Source organism: Thalassophryne amazonica, chromosome 11 (assembly GCF_902500255.1).
Source record: "Thalassophryne amazonica chromosome 11, fThaAma1.1, whole genome shotgun sequence".
NCBI classification, from domain to species: Eukaryota; Metazoa; Chordata; class Actinopteri; order Batrachoidiformes; family Batrachoididae; genus Thalassophryne; species Thalassophryne amazonica.
In genome coordinates this window covers 78,655,113-78,681,199 of record NC_047113.1, presented here as the reverse complement: position 1 = coordinate 78,681,199, position 26,087 = coordinate 78,655,113, and the positions used below count along the sequence as shown (strand labels likewise).

The 26,087-nt window shown below is 41.7% G+C and overlaps 1 protein-coding gene across 3 annotated transcripts in view; it reads left to right on the top strand.

Annotated features, from left to right (window-relative positions):
* The window catches only part of arap3 (ArfGAP with RhoGAP domain, ankyrin repeat and PH domain 3), an 87,631-nt gene extending 65,209 nt beyond the window's left edge, over nucleotides 1–22,422 (top strand). For all 3 annotated transcript variants that reach the window (XM_034182251.1, XM_034182252.1, XM_034182250.1), the window contains 11 exons: nucleotides 44–112; nucleotides 1,612–1,686; nucleotides 1,807–1,924; nucleotides 2,060–2,188; nucleotides 3,697–3,833; nucleotides 8,956–9,038; nucleotides 10,490–10,525; nucleotides 11,088–11,151; nucleotides 12,243–12,386; nucleotides 20,407–20,445; nucleotides 21,285–22,422. In XM_034182251.1, coding sequence (XP_034038142.1) covers nucleotides 44–112; nucleotides 1,612–1,686; nucleotides 1,807–1,924; nucleotides 2,060–2,188; nucleotides 3,697–3,833; nucleotides 8,956–9,038; nucleotides 10,490–10,525; nucleotides 11,088–11,151; nucleotides 12,243–12,386; nucleotides 20,407–20,445; nucleotides 21,285–21,764 — 1,374 coding nt within the window. In that variant the 3' untranslated portion in view covers nucleotides 21,765–22,422. The remainder of the gene's footprint in view (nucleotides 1–43; nucleotides 113–1,611; nucleotides 1,687–1,806; nucleotides 1,925–2,059; nucleotides 2,189–3,696; nucleotides 3,834–8,955; nucleotides 9,039–10,489; nucleotides 10,526–11,087; nucleotides 11,152–12,242; nucleotides 12,387–20,406; nucleotides 20,446–21,284) is intronic.
* The last annotated feature ends 3,665 nt before the right edge of the window (nucleotides 22,423–26,087 follow it).

Below are 26,087 nucleotides of genomic sequence, written 5' to 3'. Positions count from 1 at the left end.
TCAAAGTGAAGCTTTGATTAATTTTCCATGTGGTCGGTTTCAGATCGATGAGGAGCATCAGACGCAGATCGAGCTGGAGATCAGCCTCATCACCACCTGGAAGGACACTCAGGTTCAAACAACTGTCTCACAAGTCCAGTTTGGTCACCACACTATTTGAAGCTAAAACACGTTTCAGTGGAGATCTTCAGCTTCAGTCAGTGGTTATTTGCATCAGTGTCAGAACTACAGAAACGTTCCTGTATGGGTGTAACGTTGCGCAGTGTTGACTGAAGCTGCTGATTCACCACCTGATGACACCATCAGCCAAAGCTGATGATTTTCACTAAAGTCTGAGAATACAGGGGCAGAACTGGAGAAAAGATGAAACTTCTGAAGAAGGAGACCTCAGGCTCAAACCCGTCTCTATTCCTGATAAAGTCTTCTGCAGGTTTTGTCTCAAATGCAAGTTCAGGACACAGGCATGTTGGGTTAAAAATAAGACCGCAGATACGTCTGAAGGATGTTTGTATGGTGTTTAGTTTGGTTACTATGGTGTCAGGTCAGGTTTTGGGAACATGCACTACAGAACCACCTTGGGTCCTGCTTGTCAATCACCCAGGCAGACAACTGGTCCATCCCCACCTCTTGAAAGTAACAACTTATCTGCTGCAGCCAGGTGAAATGTGGGCATGTTTTTGCCTCAGTGTTGAGGCACCTGTGTCCTGGATCACTTCCAGAGAAACTCACCACATGGACCACATGTGGTGTCTGATGTTCCCTCACAGTGTCCTGTGATCCTCCTCATCTGAGTCTCACTAAGTAACCGTTCATTGGACACAAACTCATTCCAGCAAGACCCAAAGATCCTCTATAGAGACCTGGGACCAGAGACATCCAGTTGTCACCTTAGGTTACGGGTTAGTCCAAGTCTGACAACCAGACAGTCAGACAGGAAGCACCAGGACCCTAAAGACTTGGACCTTTGTTCTCCTTCAGACCGTCATATACCCTGAACAAAACATTTAAACTGCGCCCGGGTCGGTACATGGTCCTCCAGGCTGCAGTCAGTTCCCTTTTGGGGGTTGGGTGTGAGTTGGCTCTTAAGCTCCTGTCAAACATTTCAAAGCTTGGCGTGGGAGAAGTGCTTTTAACACCATGCTGGAGTAACTCTGCCACTTTACATCAGAGGATGGCACACATTTCGTGAAAAGCTGTTTGGGTCTTCATGACCAAACCACTGGAGAAGTTCCTTAGGTGCTTGCAGATTGTCTGCTGACCCTCATCCACTGCTGTCCAGGGAGACTGGAAACTCTCCATTGCAGTGGCTGTGATGTCTGAAGTTCAGAGACCTTGAAGACACCAGATTTTGGTGGGAGGTTAGACCTACCAATTGTTCAAGGCCCCAGTGGCAGACATACTGAGGGAGTAGCAGCTGCTTTGAAGGTCCATTGGCTCCTTCTGGTGGTGTCAGAATACATTGTTGTGGATTGAACAGATTCCATCAGAATGTATTTTTGTTATCTCTGGAGCTTTTTGGCATTAATATGTTAGGTCAGGTGTGACTGAACTTCATGATTTTATTGGATTCGTGTTAATCTGAGATATGGACTTTGGGTGGTCTTTTTGCAGCTTTCTCAGGCAGGTGATCTGATCATTGAGGTCTATTTGGAGATGAAGATCCCAGACTGCTGCATTACTCTCAAAGTACGTCAACATATCGGCTGTTAATGTCAAACACACCAGCTGCAGTTGCCTACCCGACCCCAATGGGGCTTCACACAAAGGAGTGATGTGAGAAGAGTTTGTGCCCTTTGACCTCTACAGGTTTCTCCCTCCATGTGTGCTGAAGAGCTAACCAATCAGGTTTTGTATCTGAGAAACGTCCCGGCTGGAGACAAAGATGTTTGGATGACATTTGAGGCTGTCGAGGATGGACAGCTGGGTGAGTTTTTGTGTGTTTGTACACTGCAGGAACTATCTGCCAGTTAAAAAACTGGGTCCTGAAGTCAGCGTGAAGACCTAGTTTTTCCTGGCCTTGTTTTAAATTTAATTTCAGTATATGGTGGATGTTTTTCAGAGCGGCCGTTACACCCCAAAGAGAAGGTCCTGGAACAGGCGCTGCAGTGGTGTGAAATGGCCAACCCAAGCTCTGCGTACCTGGTGGTGAAGAAGGTTCCTAGAAAAGAAGGAATTAACATCCTGACATGTAGGTCCATCAGCAGGTCCACACACGATCCAGATCGACATCTTCCTCTCTTCCACACCGTAAATTTTTCTGAGTAAAATTTACTCTGCTGGGATAACATTTGATCCCAGTCTAAATAGAGTAAAAAACACTCTATTGTAGAGTGAAATCAGCTCTACCGCCCGCCTCCCACGCCCTGCCTCCACTGTGCATGCGTCATTTCGGAGCTTAGACACTCGTCTGAGATGGAGTCTCTTCACCCATATAACAACATCACTGTATAACAACATGACTTTGAAACTTGTTCCAGTAAACTATGGGGTCCCGCAGGGTTCTGTGTTGGGCCCTTTGTTGTTTTCTCTGTTTATTGCACCTCTCCGACAAATTTGTCTAGTGACAGAATTACTTTTCATTGTTATGCCGATGACACCCAACTTTAGATGCTGATTTATGTTGATAATCCCTCTGAGATTGGGACTATGGAGAATTGTCTAGCATCTGAGAAAAATTGGATGTCCAGAAAATTTGTTGCTGTTGATGTCTGCCAAGAGTTAATGATCATTGGTCCCTTGAGTCACAAAAGGAGTTTGACCATTTATCTTTAAGACTGGATGCATGTGTGTCAACAGAGTAATAAGGTCAAAACTTTAGGGGTGGTCTTTGACCCTTTACTGTCCTTTGGTCTGCACATTAGAGAGATTCTTTCACTTGTGTAATATTGCAGGGATTTGACCTTTGCTGTCAGTGGAGGTGGAGGATGCAGAGACACTGATTCATGCCTTCATTTAGTCGAGAATCAACAATTGTAATTTTTTTTTTTTTTTTTTTTTTTTTTTAACCTCGTTTGAGCATCAAAGGTCTCCGGCTGGTTCAGAATGCTGCTTAACTACGAGAGGAAAGGTTGATCTTATTACTCCAGTTATGGTCTCTCTTCACTGGCTTCCTGATCACATGAGGTCTGACTTTAAGGTTTTGTTTTTAACAAATAAAATGCTTCATGGACTCATGTTTGGTGGTTGCGCTTACAATCGTATGTACCAGATTGTGCTGTCCGTTCTCAGGATCCAGGTTTGTTGTATGTTCTGAGGGTGAAGAAGAAGGTAGCTGGTCACAGGGACTTTCCTTTTTCATGGAACGGTTTGCCAGCTAAGACATTCTGATCCTGTGGTCTCATTTAAATGTAGATTGAAGAATTGTTCTGTTTTCTGTTTCTTATAACTGACACTGATGTCATGTTTTGGTTTTGTACTTTTTGTACTTCCGTGTTTTAATTCTTTGAAGTTTTTCTTTGCTGTTGGTTATATTTTGTGTTGCTTCCTGTTGATGTTTCGTGTTGTTATTGGTGCTCCTCCAGCTGCATTGGCTCTGCTCTTTTGGATCCTGCTCTTGTGAAGTGCTTTGAGATGACCTGCGTTGGGATTTGGCTCTATTCAAATAAACTGTTTGTTTGTTTGTTTTGTGGAAAGCCCACACCCACCCGGTGCCTGATGGTGTCCTCAACATGATGTTGTCTTCTGTCTTCTGAGCAGCCTACAGGAGTGAGGTCATGAAGATCGGCTTGTTGAAGTGCCGCGAGGAGCCTCCAAAGTTTCTACAAGGCAATAAGTTCCAAGAGAGAACCTTCCAGATCAGAGACCATAAGCTGGTGCTTCTTAAAGACAAGAAGGTACACAGGAACCCTTGAACATGGGACCTTCAGGTGGTTCTGACCCACATCAGCACTAAATCCACATCCCCACGCTCAGCTCCACCTGACTGTCACCGGCCAGTTAATTGCGTTTGAAGTGATATAGGTCCTCTTTAACCGTCAAGTCACCACTCAAGAAGTACATGAAACTGCTTGAAACATCTAGATGGCGGTGCATTTCCATATTTGTATGGTGGCCATACCGTGGACATGAATACACTATATTTGTGGTGTATTAATGTCTCGCACAGACTGGCAATATGTCACACCTGCAAGTGGCATTTATCTGTTACTTCTAAACCTGGCCAGAAGAGGGTGCACTAGAGCCAATACTCCACATACACTGATGTGAAATTAAAACATTGCTGATCAGTAAAATCACAAAATATATCATTCTGTTACACTGACACAGAACAGACCTTTACTGTTGCTGCTGAGTGTATATGTCATCACAAAGTCTCTGCTTTACGTCACAGACCTTTAGTTCAGACAAAGCTAAAGGTTGTTGACATTCAGTTGTGGCTGTCTGATGAAAAGTCAGTTTTTTTCTCATCACTCTGAGACATTAACTTCCTGTAGAGGGCACCAAAAGACACAGAGTCATGGAGTGTCCCTTTGATTGGGCTCAACAAGCGAACCAAACCACCCTGGATAGGAAGTGGTTCAATTTATTTCATAATTCACCATTTCATGGTCAGCTTTTCTTTGCATCCGGGGCTAAATTAGGAGTTGTTACCAGGAGTTTCCTCTTCAACTCTGAGAAAGGGTGCCACTGCTAAAAACATGCAACAGTGGCCTCTAGTGCCCACCCCAAGCCTGTGACGAGAAACAAGGCATCACAGGTAATGTAGACCTGTTCGATGTTATTTTGTATGCAAGAAGATGCCAGCGTGGTCCACAGCAGGAGGTCCATTGGTCCTCACCCGGATCTGTCAGAACCCAAGGTTTCAGTAGATTTTACAGCGACACTGCAGGAGGTTTTGTGGACCCACTGACAGGCGACATTAATCCTGTACGTGCTGTAACAGTCACAGGAAGTAAGAAAACCGTGGATGTTCCGAGTGAAGTTTGATGTTGATGGTTGTTTTGTGTCTGTTTGATGACGTGTTGAGGTTTGGACCAATATAAAATTTTACAGTCTATATAAATATAATATACACACAGCAGGTAAAATAAGTATTGAACACGTCACCTTTTGTTTCAGTAAATATATTTCTAAAAGTCCTAATGATGTGAAATTTCACCTGATTTCTGTAACAAACCAACTAACCCACACATGCAAAGAAACCAGCACAAATAAGTACAGAAATGAAGTTATGTATAATAAAATGGAATGACACAGGGACAAAGTATTGAACACGCTCACTGAAATTTATTTAATACTTTGGTACAAAAACCTTTGTTGGTAATGAAGCTTCTAGATGCCTCCTGTCCGGAGAAACTAGTCACATGTATTGATCAGGTGTGATTTTGGTCCATTCTTCCACACAAACAGTCTTCAGATCATGAAGGTTCGTGGACCTCTTCTATGAATTCTGACCTTTAGTTCTTTCTATAGATTTTCTGTTGGATTCCAGTCGGCTGATTGACCATTCTAGCATCTTTATTTTCATTCTCTGAAACCAGCTGAGAGTTTCCTTGTCTCTGTGTTTGGGGTCATTGTCCACCCTTGTTACATCTTCATCATCCTGGTAGATTTTTATGAAGAATGTCTCTGTAAATTTTCTTTTCATCCTTCCTTCAGTTATATGAAGTCTGTCAGTGAAGAACAGCCCCACACAATGATGTTCCACCTTCACACTGTTGATCTGGTGTTTTTGGGCTGATGTGTATGATGGCGTCCAAAGAGTTCTGTTGTGGTCTCATCTGTCCAGACTATATTCTCCCAGTATCTCACAGGTTTGCCAAAATGTTGTGCAGAAAACCTTAACTGCCTAAACTGACCATCAGGTGAACTGTGATGACTGTAAAACTGCTTTGTGATGCCTGACCTTTAACCTTCACAAAGGTCAGAGTGCACAGGGAAAATCAGGTCCCAAAAACAAACAAGCTGAGAATGAAGAACCAATGAATGTTCCTCTCCTTTATACTCGTCCTAGTTTCAACCAATGAAAGTCAATGTTTCCATTGGTAAAGGTCAGGTTGAGGTCAGAGGTCAAAGATGTTCTTTCTCTGTCACAGATCAGAATAGTACAGCAGGTAACTGTAAGAATAGTTCAAATCTGGTTACAAGCACCAAAATTTGACTGTGTATACTTTAGCCATTTGAATTTTCAGTAGGGGTCAATTGAAGAATTGCACAGTGTCAAAATTAAAAAATGTTCCAATCATATTGAAAGTGATACCACATTATGTATCTGATGATAATGATTCCAAAAAGGTATAGTTTGGACTATTTGTGACTGAATGTTCTGGAGTTATGGGGTAAAAACAGCAAGAATGGTGACAAAGGTCAATTTCAGTTTGTACAGGGGTCAAAAGTTAAAGTTGCTCCAGTTTTGGTAAAATGTGGTGCAAATTATTGGTTGAACTAATAGGATTAACAAATGTAATAGTTCTGACTGTGTTGAATGTTTGGTCTCCAAAGTAAAGATCAAACAATGTCAACATCCACTGGATTCTATGACATGTGACATATGTTATCCCGTAACATGATAACTAAGCATGACACATGGTGCAAACTATTCCTTCCTAAAACCCTATTAACTCAACCAATAATTTGCATCATGTTTTACCATAATTGGAGCAACTTTAACTTTTGACCCCTGTACAAACTGAAACTGCCCTTTGTCACCATTCTTGCTGTTTTTGCCCCTTAACTCCAGAACATTCAGTCACAGATAGTCCAAACTATACCTTTTTGGAACCTTTGTGATCAGACACATAATGTGGTATAGCTTTCAATATTATTGGAACTCTTCTTTTGACCCCTAGGCAATTTTTCAATTGACGCCTACTTGGCCCCCTATTGAAAATTTAAATGGATAACGTTATTTTTCTAAAATATGTACCAAAAGGTATACACAGTCAAACGTTGGTGCTTGTAACCGGATTTGAAGGATTCCTCTGCAAATACAACCCCTGGCAAAAATTATGGAATCGCCGGCCTCGGAGGATGTTCATTCAGTTGTTTAATTTTGTACAAAAAAAGCAGATCACAGACATGACACAAAACTAAAGTCATTTCAAATGGCAACTTTCTGGCTTTAAGAAACACTATAAGAAATCAAGAAAAAAAAATTGTGGCAGTCAGTAACGGTTACTTTTTTAGACCAAGCAGAGGGAAAAAAATATGGACTCACTCAATTCTGAGGGATAAATTATGGAATCACCCTGTAAATTTTCATCCCCAAAACTAACACCTGCATCACATCAGATCTGCTCGTTAGTCTGCATCTAAAAAGGAGTGATCACACCTTGGAGAGCTGTTGCACCAAGTGGACTGACATGAATCATGGCTCCAACACGAGAGATGTCAATTGATACAAAGGAGAGGATTATCAAACTCTTAAAAGAGGGTAAATCATCACGCAATGTTGCAAAAGATGTTGGTTGTTCACAGTCAGCTGTGTCTAAACTCTGGACCAAATACAAACAACATGGGAAGGTTGTTAAAGGAAAACATACTGGTAGACCAAGGAAGACATCAAAGCGTCAAGACAGAAAACTTAAAGCAATATGTCTCAAAAATCGAAAAAGCACAACAAAACAAATGAGGAACGAATGGGAGGAAACTGGAGTCAACGTCTGTGACCGAACTGTAAGAAACCGCCTAAAGGAAATGGGATTTACATACAGTAAAGCTAAATGATAGCCATCATTAACACCTAAACAGAAAAAAACGAGGTTACAATGGGCTAAGGAAAAGCAATCATGGACTGTGGATGACTGGATGAAAGTCCTATTCAGTGATGAATCTCGAATCTGCACTGGGCAAGGTGATGATGCTGGAACTTTTGTTTGGTGCTGTTCCAATGAGATTTATAAAGATGACTGCCTGAAGAGAACATGTAAATTTCCACAGTCATTGATGATATGGGGCTGCATGTCAGGTAAAGGCACTGGGGAGATGGCTGTCATTACATCATCAATAAATGCACATGTTTATGTTGATATTTTGGATACTGTTCTTATCCCATCAATTGAAAGGATGTTTGGGGATGATGAAATCATTTTTCAAGATGATAATGCATCTTGTCATAGAGCAAAAACTGTGAAAACATTCCTTGCAAAAAGACACACAGGGTCAATGTTGTGGCCTGCAAATAGTCCGGATCTTAATCCAGTTGAAAATCTTTGGTGGAAGCTGAAGAAAATGGTCCATGACAAGGCTCCAACCTGCAAAGCTGATCAACCGCAATCAGAGAAAGTTGGAGCCAGATTGATGAAGAGTACTGTTTGTCACTCATTAAGTCCATGCCTCAGAGACTGCAAGCTGTTATAAAAGCCAGAGGTGGTGCAACAAAATCCTAGTGATGTGTTGGAGCATTCTTTTGTTTTTCATGATTCCATAATTTTTTCCTCAGAATTGAGTGATTCCATATTTTTTTCCCTCTGCTTGGTCTAAAAAAGTAACCGTTACTGACTGCCACAATTTTTTTTTTCCTGATTTCTTGTAGTGTTTCTTAAAACCAGAAAGTTGCCATTTGAAATGACTTTAGTTTTGTGTCATGTCTGTGATCTGCTTTTTTTTCTACAAAATTAAACAACTGAATGAACATCCTCCGAGGCCGGTGATTCCATCATTTTTGCCAGGGGTTGTATTCTGTTATCTGCTGCACTAGAGTGACTAAATTATTTTCACTCCGTTGTTGATAACTCTGATGGGGGTGGTGGCCAAGTGGTTTGTGTTCTTGGTTTCAGTGCAGAAGGTTCCTGGTTCAAACCCCACCCCTGCCACATTTCTCCATGTAATTTGGAGTTGCATCAGGAAGGACATCCAGTGTAAAACTTGTGCCAAGTCAACATGCAGCATAAAAAAACAACAGAGCAGCCAAAAAGCTCACTTACTTTACATTAATAACTCTGATATTTTAAAGCTGAATTTATCAGAGTGACTGCAGTTTCAAGAGTTTTTCGTTTGTTTATTCTTTTCACGCAGAGCATCAGGCCGGAGAAGGAGTGGCTTCTGAAGAACATGAAGGTTTACATCGGCATCCGCAGGAAGCTTAAAGCACCGTCACGGTAATCAGCTTTTAACCCGAGGTGCTGGACCTGGTTCTGCTTCTTAGCACGAGTCAAACTAATGAACTTCTTGTCATTAAACATGGTCAACAGTTTTATTTTGTTTGTAATGGAAACATGCATTCTGGGTTGGATCCAGAAAAAGTGAGTTTGAGTCTAAAATGTTCATTTTCACAAGAACACATGCAGGATTATTTTTATTATTTTTATTTTAAAAGGACACTGAGCTGATATTATATGTGTGCTGCATTGGTTTTGAGTATTTGTAGTTTGCTTCTAATAAATAATGAAACCAAGGCTTGTAGTACTCACATCAACCACAGGGGCAGTATAACCTCAAAGCTGCTTTTAACACAGGAAACAACAAAGAAGAGGAAAACATGGAATTAAAAAAAATACCCTACATTCTGGGAGGTTTTGTTTTAACAACACACACAACAGGACAAATAAGTTTGTTACTGAATGTCTGATGGAACATTTGGAAGAACTCGATTCCCACAATAATGATAGTACTTAATTATGATAATATGTATTTTTAAATCAAACATGCAAACTGCTTCACAAAATTAAACAGAATAACAAGACAACACATAAAATACATAAGTACATTAAAATATTACTTCTTTTTTTTTTAAGTTACTATCACAGATTGTAGATAGCCGAGAAAAGAAAAGTCTAATTTCGCAGACCTCAACTGACTAATTACTCCATATTGTTGGTGCATGACCTGAAAATGCTCTTTGACCTGCTAAACCTTTGGGACACACAGCAGGCCACGTACACACGTGGCCAAAGACACGCAGTCATGTAAGATGCCAAATCTGCTGTCACACAACCAGTGAAGATAAACCAGCACTGGGGTCATGTTATCAAATATATGAATTCCACTCAGAATTAAAAAAGCATTACTATCATTTGCAGTCAGACAAACCTCCAGTTTTATAAACTGAGATAAGGAGGCCTGAACACCTGCAGGTCATCAGCATAACTGTGAAAGTCAGTCCCAGAGCTGCATATCATTCAACATAAAGAAAACTTTGAAAGTCAGTCCCAGAGCTGCATATCATTCAACATAAAGAAAACTTATCAGTGGATCCAGAACAAAACCCTGAAGTATGCCATAGTTAACTAAAAATTGAAAATGTTAAGTGTTGCTGTAAAACCTCAGTACTTTGCAAAAATACCATAATACTTCTGAATTCCAGTGATCAACTGTGTTGTAAAAGGCTGCAAATAAATCCCACAATAGCAGCACGTACATGGAATCTGAATCTAAAGCCAACAACACATTATTCACCACTTTAGTGAGTGGAGGCTGTGTGGCGTGTGATTCTGCAGGAGATTTATGTCTGTGTGCAGATGGTCGTTGTGTTGGTTTGGTGCTGCAGACATTTGTGTTTGAAAATGTTTGTATGATGTCATGATGAAAATTAATCTTGTGTTTCCTTCAGGTGGGGCTTCACGGTGATGTCGGACAAACATCAGCTGTGAGTAAAAACTGTCTATTTTATGAGTCACATGAGGGGAAAAAATACTCACATTTTAAGGGTCTGTTAATTAGAGGGTGTGGCTTTCTGTTGTGTTTTTTCTTTATGTTTAGTTTTCATTTCTGTTAAATTATTATTTTTTTATTCATATCTGTTGGCAAAATGATGAGGATTGATTTGATTTTGATTTTTGGATAAAGATAAAGATCAACATTGTTTATCCTGAAGGAAATTATTTTGCCAGAGTACTGAAACAGTAAACAATGGTTAGCTAAATACACAATTACAGAAAGTGTTAGTATTAAGTAGAAATAAATCAATTTTTTTTTAATCTTTTTTACAATAAGTTCAACAAATCCATGGAAATGGCTGGAAGATATATTTGCACAAGATCTTTGACAATATTGCACATAACTCTGAATAATTCCAAATAAGTCTGTTCGTTATGTATGAACATAATCTAAAAGACATGTTAAAGTGAAAAGCACTTGATTTGCATCACGCTCCTTGTCGAGGAGACAGAGGTGGAGCTGGTGGTGGATGAAGTTCTTCTCTTCCTCAGGTATCTGTGCTGCAGCTCTGAAGTCGACCTCTGGAACTGGATCACCAGCTTCCTCAAGGCTAAGGTTCGTTCCCAGTAGACACCAAAGATGTCCGTTCACCGCCTGAGGTCACTGGTTAGAGTCCAGTTCTGACAGTCACACAGGAAGCACCTGGACCATGAAGACTTTATTTGCTGCCTGTAAAAGTTTAAAAACCTGAAACGTAAGAGATAGTTTCGGTTTGTTAGACATTAATGCTCACACAGGACAAAAGCAAGCTGGCTGGTGCTGACTCGGTCCTTCTGAGTGTACAGACTCGCCCTGTTCAGACCTAAGACCTGTTTGCAGAGTAGCTTCAGACATACTGCTCAAAGAGGAACTGAAGCTTTTCCTCTCTGAACTCCAGTGACGCCAACGTTAGACTGCACACATTTGAAATCCACAAGCCGTTCTCAAGTCCTGCACATGATGAAAGATAAACAGTAATAATACATTTATACACAGCTATATACAGTATTATAACAGAAAAAACTAACAGTAAAATACTGGAAACCTGAATGTATCACGAGCCAGACACAAAAACAAACAATAAACCGTCGTATCTTGATAAATAAAGGAAACAAACGTGGGGCTAAAGCTGTTCTGGAGTCCCAGTGTCGCAGACCAAACGGTCCCCCCCTAAAAATCAGTTTGCCCTGCCTTCACTGTGCATATGTCATTTCGGAGCGTCTGCAGTATTTCACCAATTAACACCTCGTTTCTGCTTCAAACTGCTCCCCAGTCATCATCTATCTCAGCGAAAAATATCTGAAGCTTTTGTACAACAATCATTTCTGCATAAATTCAGCATCATTTCATCATAAAACACAGAGGAAGCGATCAGAGCGCCGCGGCCAGACGAGTTGCTTCATTCACTGCACCTCCATCATTTCAAAGTGTCACTGATTATCGCCTCGTTTCTGCTTAAAACTGACTTTAGAATGATTTAAGAGGTTTTACTTTGTCATTTGATGGTTAATAATCACATTATTCCATTTGATCGCTTTGGATGAGCTGCTATGGTCACAAATGACGCATGTGCAATGGAGGAAAGGGGGACTGATTATTGGGGGGGGGGCATTCGGTTTGCAACATCAGGTTCACTGCAGTTTCCAGACTTTTTGTGTGTTTTCCAGAATGATGATCCCGGTCCTCCTGTGCTGAGGCGCCATTCCTCCTCCTCCTCAGATATCTCCAAGCAGAGGTTTGGAACGATGCCGCTCGTCCCCATCAGAGGAGACGAGAGTAACAGCACCATGCTGTCGGCCAACCAGACGCTGGTGAGACCAAGAACACTTAAGTCTCAGTTTGTCTCCTCAGTGGAGGAGTTTGTCCAGGATATATGAAGGGCTGCTGTGATGAGATAACCCTTTATTAGTCCTGGGATGACTGGGAAATTTACAATGCTACAGCAGCAAAGGGACAGTCACAGAATGGTGCAAAGTGTGCAAAAATAAGGTAAAAGAACAATAAATACCAAAAACACACGGAAGTCAAGTTCTATGTGGAATAACGTCTCAGCATCAATTAATAGTCTCTGTAGTGTGCCTAGATAGAGTGGCGTCAACTCAGAACATGGCGCCATTTTGGTTCCAGTTGTGCTGAACTACTGAATGAACCTTTAATACTCGTATTTTCATTTAACCACATACAGCAACACATCCAGGTACAGATACTATCAAAATAGATATAAAATAGTTATCAAATTTACACAAATTTACAATTTATGATGATTTACTTAATTTAAAGCCTGATTTATCCTTTTGAAAGTTCTCCATCTCTGGATTTTGCTTTATTCTGGACTAATTTGTCCCTCAGCAAACTTTTCTTTCTGCAATCACCTCCAAGTCAAAGGTAAGATGCACAATTTCCTCTTGTACTGACTTTGTGCTGTAAATGTGCAGACTTTTCTAATCTATTTATCAGCACGTGCACTGTAAAAACTATTATAATATGATGGCAGACGAAGGGCTGAAAGTAGAAAAGTGTCAAATCACAGCCTTTTGTGTTTGATTTAACATGTGCTCGTCAGGCTGAACACTGTGTGAAAAAATAAATGGTCGGTCTTTTAATCACAGAAATGACTCTGGTCTCATGTGAGAGGTTTAATGGAAATACATTGCGACCAGACGGGACATTTTATCCGCTGTGAGCAAAAAATCCGTTGTACAAAATCCGTTATATACAATGTTTATAACATGGAAAACGATACAAAATCTTTGGGACTTATTTTGTCCGGTGACTGTGAATATCTGGTTATACGATGACTGTTTAGGTGAGTTTTACTGTACATGGGACAGTAAATTTACCTCTCAAAGCTTTGACGATGATGTCGGCTTCCATCCCACACGACTGACTTTATTTTCCCAAATGTTTCTTCTGCTCGGATCTGAAGGGAATCTGTACATCTTGAAGCCCTTGTTGTGTCTATTTATTCCTCCAAATGCACAACAACCCGTCATTTTCATTGAATAAATAAATAAAATAGCTGGATTTACATACAGACAGATTACCAGCAAACACTGCTTTGAACCCAAGATGTAACCATGAGTCACATGACCGATTTTTTTCAACTCATCATGTCACCTCTCTCTCTCTGTCTAGGCACACTAGTCTCTGCTCCCCTCCCCTTGTAATGATGAGGCGTTTAGCAGGCTGACATCATTAAATAGGTGGCTGGTGCAATTTTGAAGAGCGCAAGGCTTTAGTTTTATTGATAACTAACCTTTGTTCTTGGGCCGCGGTGGCTTGCTGATGCCAGACGGCCTTCACCCTACTGGGGAAGCCAGCACCATCTTGAGCTCTACAGGGAGGATAACATTAGGACTTTACAGCAGGCCACGGAGCAGGTGATTAGAGACTCTGCAAGGCTTATGACAAATGCAGGTGTTGAATCCATAAGCTTAGTGAGGAAATCAGTGCAGAAAATCCACTACGTTGATAGTGGATTTTATCTGCCAGGGAGGGAAATTCATCAAGTTGAGACTGCGATCTGTTTCTGTAGACCACATAAAAAAATCGAGGGATATGCTTTGCAATTGAGGATGGCCTTTGGCTGTTGGATCAATAGCAAATATTTTGTGTCTGCTACAAATAGGATTAATAAATGGAATAGTTTTGACTGTGTTGAATGTTTGGTTTCCAAAGTAAAGGTCAAAAAAGGTTGACGTCTATTGGATTCTATGACATGTGACATATGTTACCCCGTAACATGATAACTAAGCATGACAGATGGCGCAAACTATTCCTTTTTAAAATGCTATTAACTCAGCCAATAATTTGCAACATTTTTTTTAACAAAATTGGAGCAACTTTCACTTTGACCCCTGTACAAACTGAAATTGACCTTTGTCACCATTTTTGCTGTTTTTACCCCATAACTCCAGAATATTCAGACATACGTGGTGTGTCCATAAAGTAACGGTCCTTTTTATTTTTTTTAAAAACTATATGGATTTCATTCATATGTTTTTACGTCAGACATGCTTGAACCCTCGTGCGCATGCGTGAGTTTTTCCACTCCTGTCGGTGACGTCATTCGCCTGTGAGCACGCCTTGTGGAAGGAGTGGTCCCGCCCCCTTGTCGGATTTTCATTGTCTGGAAATGGCGGAATGAAAAGGACTTTTTTTCCATCAGAATTTTTTCAGAAGCTGTTAGAGACAGGCACCTGGAAACCATTCGAAAAATTTATCTGGCTTTCTGTGAAAATTTTACGGGCTTCACAGAGAATAAGGACTTTAACTACAGCTTTAAGGACCCCTTTAAGGACGGTCGGTGCACCGCGCTCCGAGCTGCAACGTCGCGGCACAAACCACTGGATCATTTCTAAGCTGATGGCTCTGTGGATACGAGACCGTCGTGTGCTCTTTCTCTGGTTATCACACGAGCTGGACATCAGCCATTTTCCGGCAGATTTCACTTTTAACGAGAGATTTTGTCATGGAAAGCTGTGCGGAGGCTTCGCGCGTCACGACCGATTCGCTGATGAAGCGAGACAAAGGAACACCTCCATTTCGGAGTGTTAGAGGACAAGTTTGGACATGCCTATCTCGGCTTTCAGTGCTTACCAGTCGAGTGAGTATAAGAGAACTTGTGGAGAGCTGGACATGTCCCAACTTTTCCTCTAACACTCCGAAACGGAGGTGTTCCTTTGTCTCGCTTCATCAGCGAATCGGTCATGATGCGCGAAAAATGCCCGTAAAATTTTCACAGAAAGCCAGATACATTTTTTGAATGGTTTCCAGGTGCCTGTCTCTAACAGCTTCTGAAAAAATTCTGATGGAAAAAAAGTCCTTTTCATTCCGCCATTTCCAGACAATGAAAATCCGACGAGGGGGTGGGACCACTCCTTCCACAAGGCGTGCTCACAGGCGAATGACGTCACCGACAGGCGTGGAAAAACTCACGCATGCGCACGAGGGTTCAAGCATGTCTGACGTAAAAACATATGAATGAAATCCATATAGTTTTTGAAAAAAATAAAAAGGACCGTTACTTTATGGACAGACTTCGTAGATAGTCCAAACTATACCTTTTTGGAATCGTTATGATCAGACAAATAATGTGGTGTAGTTCTCAATATGACTGAAGCATTTTTAAAGTTTGACCCCTGTGTAATTCTTTATTGACCACTGTAGCTTATTAGAGGTCAGCTCCAGGATGGCTCCATATCTGAAAATAAACATTAGTTAATTTAGAATATGTGTGGCAAATTTCATGCTTTTGGATGGATGGATGGATGGATGAGATTTACTGTCATTGTCATTACAAGTGCAACAACAACGAGATTACGTCCACACTCAAATTGCCGCAGACAAGATATAGCAATTAATCCACAATTATTACTTGTTTACTGTGATAATGGCACACATCAGAATTAAGACAACACATATACATTTGACATTGTTTATGTGCACTAAACTTGAAACAGTCCGTTTTCCAAATTGAGGCGATATGAGTGTGTGGTAGCCGCAGCAACATGCAGTCACTCCGTTGCCAGCATGTGGGGAACAGGGACCTACCGCAGCCAAAACTGCTCAGCCCTTGGAGGGGGAAAGGAGTGGCGTGAGCGGGGACTGGGATGGGGTGTGTGTTGGGGACGGGGGGGGGGAGGTGGAGCATACTTTCAGTCTCTGTCCATGTGCGAGTCAGTTTCTGTCCGTGTGTCCTGGAGTTAGAGAAGATAAGGAGGCAGCCGAATGTTCACCAAGGCTGTAGAAACTCTTCTGGAGGAAAACAACGGGGCATTTTGTCTTTCAGAGGCTGATAAGCCTGCCATGTTCATGGTTGAGCAGTGAAAAACACTTTTACAGCTTCACATGAACAACCAGAACCAAATTATGAATATTTCCTAGTCTCCGACATCTTCCTTTGCAAGGTGTGCATTTGCTCTGAGATTTTATCCAATTTGCGTCTGAGTTCAAGGGTTAATGCAGTCTGAGAATGTATCGCCTTGCCCAACTCATTAATCATAACGGACAGGTGAGGGGTCGTGGTTTTGGTGGCAGCCGTCTTGCCAATTTTCCGGAAAAGCCGGGCAACACATAGGCCAATACGTACCAGCCCTCCTACAGTGAAACCAAATATAAATAAATCCTCGATGTCCTCCACAGAGAATGGCGCAAAGCATGTGGCCCGCCATGTCTCCCAGGCGTCAAGAACATAGTCCGCAGGGTAGGTTCCATCTGGGCATGCAGGGTGCCCCAGCCCTGATCTCTTTGTTGAAAAAATGGCATCAATAGCGTTCAGAGACCAGCTGATCAGTTCCATGGTTAATCCAATATAGTTTGAAGAATTCACAGTCTGGTGAAGTAGGGGACTTGAAGGTTGGAGCAGAGCTAGAGGAGAGAGGAGGAGATGCAAACGCCCTCACGGTGTCCCAAGCTGTTATCACAAGCTTTTTAGCTTGTGATAACAAGCATCTTAGCAAAAATTTTAGCTGAGCTGCACCACTATTAGTCTGGGTCATATTAACATAAAATCTCTGTCCTCAAAATCATTGTTGATTAATGATCTTTCAAAAGGATTATGTGAAACCTGTCTTAAACCTACAGCTGTTCTCCCCTTAAATGAGACCTGCCCACCGGCATACACAGCTTGTGGACCACCTTACTGAGAATAATCTTTTTGAGCCACTGCAATCTTCTTTTAGAAAATATCATTCCACAGAGACAGCTCTCACTAAAGTGGTGAATGATCTTCTGCTTGCAATGAATTCGGACACCACTACAGTCTGGTGCTGTTAGAGCTCAGTGCTTCATTTGATACTGTGGATCATCATATTCTACTCGATAGGCTGGAGAATCATTTTGGGATTACTGGGAATGCCCTTGCGTGATTGGCATCATACCTGACCAGTTCTCACTGTGTTTTGTAGGGTTTCATAGGGGGTCGTTTTGACCGTTGGGGTTTTTCTGTCATTATTGTATGCTTTTGCCTTACAATATAAAGCGCCTTGGGGCGACTGTTTGTTGTGATTTGGCGCTATATAAATAAAATTGATTTGATTTTGTACAATAACACAACCTCTAGCCTTAGTGACATGAAATTTGGGGTTCCACAGGAGTCCGTCTTAGGCCCCCTGCTTTTCTCCCTTTATATAGCACCTCTTGGGCACATACTGCGGCATTTTGGGGTTACTTTTCACTGCTATGATGATGATACTCAGTTGTACATGCCGATAACTGTTGGAAATCTCATCCACATAAAATCCTTAGAAGATTGCCTTGCATCAGTGAAACGCTGGATGTCGAGCAACTTCCTACTTTAAACTCTTATAAGACTGAAATGATGGTTCTTGGTCTAGTGAGACATCGGCATCAATTTGACCAGTGTCATACATCACAATGAAAAAGTGAGGAACCTTGGGGTAATTTTTGATCCTCTGTTGTCCTTTGACCTCCACATCAGGGATGTTACCAGGACTGCCTTCTTCCACCTGCGAAATATAGTGAAGATTCATCCCATCCTGTCTATGGCTGATGCTGAGACCCTGATTCATGCGTTCGTCTCTTCTAGATTGGATTACTGCAATGTTCTATTTTCTGGTTTACCACAGTACAGCATTAGGGCTCTTCAATTGGATCAAAATGCTGCTGCGAGAGTTTTGACATGAAGCAGAAAGTCTGACCACATTACACCCATTTTGGTGTCTCTTCACTGGCTTCCTGTCCCAGTGAGATCAGATTTTAAGGTTCTGCTGCTAGCCTATAAAATTGCTCATGGGCTGGCACCTCCCTACTTAGCTGACCTAATTAAACCCTACGTACACGCACGGGCTCTGCGTTCTCAGGGTGCAGGGCAACGTAGAGTCCCTAGGGTGAATAAAAAGTCTGTGGGTCACAGAGCTTTCTCTTATCGTGCCCCTCTTCTGTAGAATGATCTCCCTGCATCAATAAAAGTCAGATTCTGTGGAGACTTTCAAGTCCACAGACTTAAGACGCACTTATTTTCCCTTTCATATGGCTAGCATACTGGCATAGTACAGTAGTGTTCAGAATAATAGTAGTGCTATGTGACTAAAAAGATTAATCCAGGTTTTGCGTATATTTCTTATTGTTACATGGGAAACAAGGTACCAGTAGATTCAGTAGATTCTCACAAATCCAACAAGACCAAGGATTCATGATATGCACACTCTTAAGGCTATGAAATTGGGCTATTAGTAAAAAAAAAGTAGAAAAGGGGGTGTTCACAATAATAGTCGTGTGGCATTCAGTCAGTGAGTTTGTCAAATTTGTGGAACAAACAGGTGTGAATCAGGTGTCCCCTATTTAAGGATGAAGCCAGCACCTGTTGAACATGCTTTTCTCTTTGAAAGCCTGAGGAAAATGGGACATTCAAGACATTGTTCAGAAGAACAGCGTAGTTTGATTAAAAAGTTGATTGGAGAGGGGAAAACTTATATGCAGGTGCAAAAACGTATAGGCTGTTCATCTACAATGATCTCCAATGCTTTAAAATGGACAAAAAAAACCAGAGACGCGTGGAAGAAAATGGAAAACAACCATCAAAATGGATAGAAGAATAACCAGAATGGCAAAGGCTCACCCATTGATCAGCTCCAGGATGATCAAAGACAGTCTGGAGTTACCTGTAAGTGCTGTGACAGTTAGACGCCGCCTGTGTGAAGCTAATTTATGTGCAAGAATCCCCCGCAAAGTCCCTCTGTTAAATAAGACATGTGCAGAAGAGGTTACAATTAGCCATGAAATCATGAAAAACTGTGGTTATACAACTAAATACTAGTTTAGTGATTCACAGGATTGCTAAAAAAGCAGTTTGAACATAATAGTTTTGAGTTTGTAGCGTCAACAGCAGATGCTACTATTATTGTGAACACCCCCTTTTCTACTTTTTTGTTACTTATAGCCCAATTTCATAGCCTTAAGAGTGCATATCATGAATGCTTGGATTTGTGAGAATCTACTGAATCTACTGGTACCTTGTTTCCCATGTAACAATAAGAAATATACTCAAAACCTGGATTAATCTTTTTAGTCACATAGCATTACTATTATTCTGAACACTACTGTATGTTACTATGCTTTTTACTCGTTTAATTCATTTTATTAGTAGACAGAGCGGGCCGTGGCCTCAACTTTACCTAAATTCTGGGTCTTTTAGTGAAGCTTAGGGCTAGTGGCCAGCGATCACCTTAGTTTTTCTTTGTCCTTAATGCTGACAAATTATACTGTATTTGTTGTCTTTATGATGTCTGATTCTGTTTTTTTCTCTCTGTTTGAGGTGTGGCTCCATCCAGAGATGGGTGTGGTGTCTGTTTCTGAAACCATCCTGTCCTGTTCACAGGCAACATTTCCTGTATATTGCTTTTGTAAATTGTTTTGTAATTTGTGTCGTATGGCCCAAGCAGAGGGTCACCCCTTTGAGTCTGGTCTATTTGAGGTTTCTTTCTCAAATCATCAGTTGCTCTGGGGGTTGGTTAAGGTAGACCTTACTTGTGTGAAGCTCTTTGAGGCAACTTTGTTGTGATTTGGCGCTAAATAAATGACAGTACATACAGTACTATAAAATCCGGGGGGATATCAGGATTCCGCATGTCCGTCCGCCCATTTTCACCTGTTAGCGTGATTTCTCAAGAACCAGTTGACCAATTTCATTCATATTTAGCATAAGGGGGTGCTTGGATGATCCCCGACACCAGTCGATTGCTGCTCTGTGGGATGGACGGACGGACACACACAGACACACACACACACACGTCATCTTCTGATGACTCCTGTTTTAATGAGCGCAGGATGTTTGTACAACAATTTATAACATTGTGTTTTTTTCTGCAGAGAAAGTTGCATGACAGGAGGACTCTGTCCATGTACTTTGTGAGTGTTTTGCACCTTTATTTTTTGCTGTGTGTGTGTGTGTGTGTGTGTGTGTGTGTGTGTGTGTGTGTGTGTGTGTGTGTGTGTGTGTGTGTGTGAATGCTTTGGTGTGCACTGTGTGTGGTGTGCAGTGTGTGTGTGTGGTGTGCACTGTGTGTGTGCACGCTGTGGTGTGCAGTGTGTGTGTGTGTGTGTGTGTGTGTGTGTGGTGTGCACTGTGTGTGTGCACGCTGTGGTGTGCACTGTGTGTGTGTGTGTGTGTGTGTGTGTGTGTGTGTGTGTGTGTGTGTGTGTGTGTGTGTGTGTGTGTGCGTGTGTGTGTGTGTGGTGTGCACTGTGTGTGTGCACGCTGTGGTGTGCAGTGTGTGTGTGTGTGTGTGTGTGTGTGTGTGTGTGTGTGTGTGTGTGTGTCTGGTGTGCACTGTCTGTGTGTGTGGTGTGCGTGTGTGTGTGTTTGGTGTCCACTGTTTGTGTGGTGTCCACTGTGTGTGTGTGTGTGGTGTGCATTGTGTGTGTGTTTGGTGTGCATTCCGTGTGTGTGTGCGTGTGTGTGCATGTTGTGTGTTTTCACTTAAAATTTTTAGCATTCATGTTAGCGTGTGCTGTACTTGAGCACACGCACAGACGTGCTTTTAAGAAGGATCAGTGGGTGGATTTTTATCACACAACAGGTTTTGAATTCAGACTCATCTCTTTAGCTAATTAAAAAATACAACAACACAAGGTAGTCCGCTGTGCAGACACCTACACAGAACAGTAGTACAGGGCCAAGAACTGAGTCCTGAGGATCACCACCACCTGATATAATATATAATGTCCTCTCTGTTTCCACCTTATAGCCCATGAAGGTCCAGCAGGACTCCTTTGAGGAGCGCTCAGAGTCTCCCGACCTTCCGGAGCCACTCTACGAGGAGGTTGGAGACTTTGGCCTGCAGGTCCTCAAATCCCTGGAAACCAGCTTCTTGACCAGTAAGGCTCCAGAAACCCAGGAGCTCCCTGACCACCTCCCGCTGGCACTGCTTCCGCGGGAAACTGCCCACATGGATGGAACTGGTGGACTTAGTCCATTTCTGTCCATGGCAGGTTGTTTGGACAATGATGGCAGCAGCAGCAGCAGTATTGGCGGTGACGGGGAACCGGAATGTGATTCAGCGGACTTCAGCATTTTGGAACAGCGGGACATTCATCCTGTGACCAGGAGGAGGCAGCATCCGCACGCTGTGTGCACACCATCACAGGAGTTGCTGCTGCAAGAACTGTCGTCTGCATTCACTAAGAGACCTGAGGATGAGCCGGTTGAGCGTCCCTACGATGTCTGATGGACCTTCTTCTGAAGGCGTCCTGTCCTCCGAATTATCGTCCCAGTCCGTCCACAAATGTGGACCCCCTGCTGTTGAGTGAACAGAATAATTAAAGACAACAATGGCGATAAATATTATCGAAGGGAAAGAAAATATTAAGAAAGAATATCGCGTTAATCCAAGCATTTGTTCCGTTAACAAGCTCGCGGCTGCAGCTAACAGCTACGAGTTAATCAGCGCTTTTATTTATAGTTGATGTTTGGTTTTGTGGGCGTCACGTTGAACACAGTTGACATCAGAACACACCAGAACCCACTAACGTTTGTTTGCTAACATAAGCACTACACGCTAAAGCTAGCTAGTTAATGCTAATGCAAAACCTCAGTAAACCTGAAGGCTTGTTTGCTAACATGCTAATGCTATTCCTTCTTCTGAAGCAGTTTTTCTATCTTTTCCTCCAGTTCTGTTCAGCAAAAAAAAAAAAAGAAAAGAAAAAGCTCTTAGCTTAAAACACAAACATTATTTTTTGCAAATTGTAACACAAAGCTCTTAATTTCTCATCTGCATTTAGATTTAATAATCGGCCGATATTTACGCTCACTAAAGGTCAAACTCTGGCATCATGACACTCCAACGGTTCCAGTCTTCAGAAAATAAAGTTACAATTTTGAGAAAATAGTCACAAGAAAAGTTGTAAATGAAATCTATATATAAAGATATTTGGAGAATTTTCTATGTGATTTTTGATTCTCATCATATTAAAGTTTGAAGATTAATTAATTAAGATTAACTAATTAAACTGTTTGAATAAAAGCCACTTTGAGCATCTCCCAAAATCAAGTTTATTTCTGTTTTAACCTTTAAATTTTTTATCTTACTGTTGCTTCCTGAAAAGTTCCAAATGATTTCCTAAAAATTCAGGTTGTTTCTTTGTTGTTTCGGCTCGTGCAACGTCTTCAAGGAAACGTGTGAGACCTTTTAATGTTTTAATGTACAAACTGAAAGAGTTTTTAAGTGTTGATTTTCAAGTAAAGCTTTGCTGTGAACAGCTGTACGGCCCTGTTTGACCAGCAGGTGGGAGCAGACGTTCATGTTTGTCAGGTAAAAGTACTGATGGAGTACTTCAAAGTACAACCCTGAGGCGTAAACTCTGTGCAGACACGTCATTAAAGGAGCACAAACGTTTAAATGTCATTTGTTCACTTTGATTTGTTGCTTTCAGATCAGTGGGAAGGTCACGTGATGGAGGTTTGTGGTTAGAACATTTTTGCTCCGACCACAGCTGAACTGTACCGGATCCTGGATGGCAACCACCCAGGCAGACCCGGTCCATCTTTTCCAGTGAAATGTGGGCATGTCCCTGACCTCCTCCACCTGCTGGGGTCCTCAACCCTGAGACACATCCCTGATGGAAGACAAAGTTTCAGTGGGGAAAAGTCCATTTATGTCCTCGCAGCCTGGACACAGTCCTCACAGTGCTGCTGTCCAGGCTGGACATGATGTCCAGCCAGTGATATTTGAGGTTCTGAGCTCAGAGGACCTGGTCACAGTCACTGGACACCTCTGTGCTTATTCCCTGTACACAGTCTGAGGGATGTCACCCGTTTCTCAGATTGAAACAGGTTATTTGCAGGACCAGCAGAGCAGTGTGTCCGCGTGCCTGGAGATCAGCTCTGAAACTTCAGCTCAGCTGTTTCACTGCGTTGACATGAGGATTATTTTTAGCACCTTGAGGCAACATTGTTGTGATTTGGCACTATATAAATGAAAATAAATTGAAAATTGAACTTATTTGTAGTTGAAATCAGTTTCCTTTGGAGCCGTCAGTGGAGGACACGTGATGATTTACATCAACCGGTTTACATCAACATTCAGCACGGTTCTGTCCCGTAAATCTGTCTGGAGGAGGCAATCTCAAAAACGAGATGGCTGAGGGAAGCCCCAAGACACCCAGACAACCGACTGACTGACTGGGTCCTGTGGCTGACTGGAGAAGCTGGGGCTGGTGCGAGTTCAGTCTTCATAGTGGAGAAGGGTTCTGATCTAGCCTCCAGTCTTCCATGTGCCTTCTGACGAACGCTGGCTGAAATTTTGCATCTTCTTCATGTCTCAGAAAGTCCTCGTCTGTCCCTCTCCAGCAGATAAACACGTAGCCAACTCCACTGGACACTCTCCTCATCAGCCACAAGGGGGAGTTTCATCACTACATCAGCTCCAGCAGCATCACTGAGACCTGGTGGTACATATTCAGGGTCCATCAACCTGATGTCCCCCAACAAAAACTGGCTGTAAAAGTCATGATTTAATAGAATTCTCATGTCTAGTTTGTCCAGTTCCATCTCTGAAAACGGAGGAACTGTCTCCAGAAACGTCCATCATTGCTAAATGGTTATTTTGAATTAAAGCTACAAGAACACCTGTAAGATTCATTTCAGAGCCACTGTGGTGGTGAAAAGAGACAAAATTATAAAAAAAAAAGTTTAAATTATCAAAACCCATCCAGTAGCTACTAACCATCCAGCAGGTGGCAGACACGTCTATGGGATTTTACACAGAAAACACTTGGTTTGGGATTGATATGGTGCAGACGTTTTCATGTATGATTTACAAGATGATTAAGTTACAGTTGCATGCAAAAGTTTGGACACCCCTGATAATTTTCATGATTTTCTTTTATAAATCATTGGTTGTCTGGATCAGAAATTTCAGTTAAATATATAGCAGATGAACACTGTTATTTGAGAAGTGAAAAGAAGTTTCTAGTATTTACAGAAAATGTGCAATAATTCTTTAAACAAAATTAGGCAGTTGCATAAATTTGGGCACCCTTGTCATTTTATTGATTTGAATACATTTAGCACTAATTGGAACACAAAATTGGTTTGGTGAGCTCATTGACCCTTGACCTCCTTACACAAGTGAATCCAATCGAGAAAGGGTATTTAATGTTTCCCCTCTTTGCATCTCTTGTAATGAGTGGCAACATGGGAGCCTCTAAACAACTCAAATGACCTGAAAACAAAGATTGTTCAACATCATGGTTTAGGGGAAGGATACAAAAAGCTATCTCAGAGATTTCAGCTGTGAGTTTCCACTGTGAGGAACATAGTAAGGAAATGGAAGGCTGTAAGGAAATGGAAGGCTGCAAGCACAGTACTAGTTAAGGCCTGAAGTGGCAGGCCAAGAAAAATCTCAGATAAGCTGAAGTGAAGGATTGTGAGAACAGTCAAAGTCAACCCACAGACCTGCTCCAAAGACCTACAATATGATCTTGTTGGATTTGTGAGAATCTACTGAATCTACTGGTACCTTGTTTCCCATGTAACAATAGGAAATATACAACCCCTGGCAAAAAGTATGGAATCACCGGCCTCGGAGGATGTTCATTCAGTTGTTTAATTTTGTAGATAAAAAGCAGATCACAGACATGACACAAAACTAAAGTCATTTCAAATGGCAACTTTCTGGCTTTAAGAAACACTATAAGAAATCAGGAAAAAAATTGTGGCAGTCAGTAACGGTTACCTTTTTAGACCAAGCAGAGGGAAAAAAAAATATGGAATCACTCAATTCTGAGGAAAAAATTATGGAATCATGAAAAACAAAAGAACGCTCCAACACATCACTAGTATTTTGTTGCACCACCTCTGGCTTTTATAACAGCTTGCAGTCTCTGAGGCATGGACTTAATGAGTGACAAACAGTACTCTTCATCAATCTGGCTCCAACTTTCTCTGATTGCTGTTGCCAGATCAGCTTTGCAGGTTGGAGCCTTGTCATGAACCATTTTCTTCAACTTCCACCAAAGATTTTCAATTGGATTAATATCTGGACTATTTGTAGGCCATGACATTGACCCTATGTGTCTTTTTGCAAGGAATGTTTTCACAGTTTTTTCTCTATGGCAAGATGCATTATCATCTTGAAAAATGATTTCATCATCTCCAAACATCCTTTCAATTGATGGGATAAGAAAAGTGTCCAAAATATCAACGTAAACTTGTGCATTTATTGATGATGTAATGACAGCCATCTCCCCAGTGCCTTTACCTGACATGCAGCCCCATATCATCAATGACTGTGGAAATTTACGTTCTCTTCAGGCAGTCATCTTTATAAATCTCATTGGAACGGCACCAAACAAAAGTTCCAGCATCATCACCTTGCCCAATGCAGATTCGAGAGTCATCACTGAATATGACTTTCATCCAGTCATCCAGAGTCCACGATTGCTTTTCCTTAGCCCATCGTAACCTTGTTTTTTGTGTTTAGGTGTTAATGATGGCTTTCGTTTAGCTTTTCTGTATGTAAATCCCATTTCCTTTAGGCGGTTTCCTACAG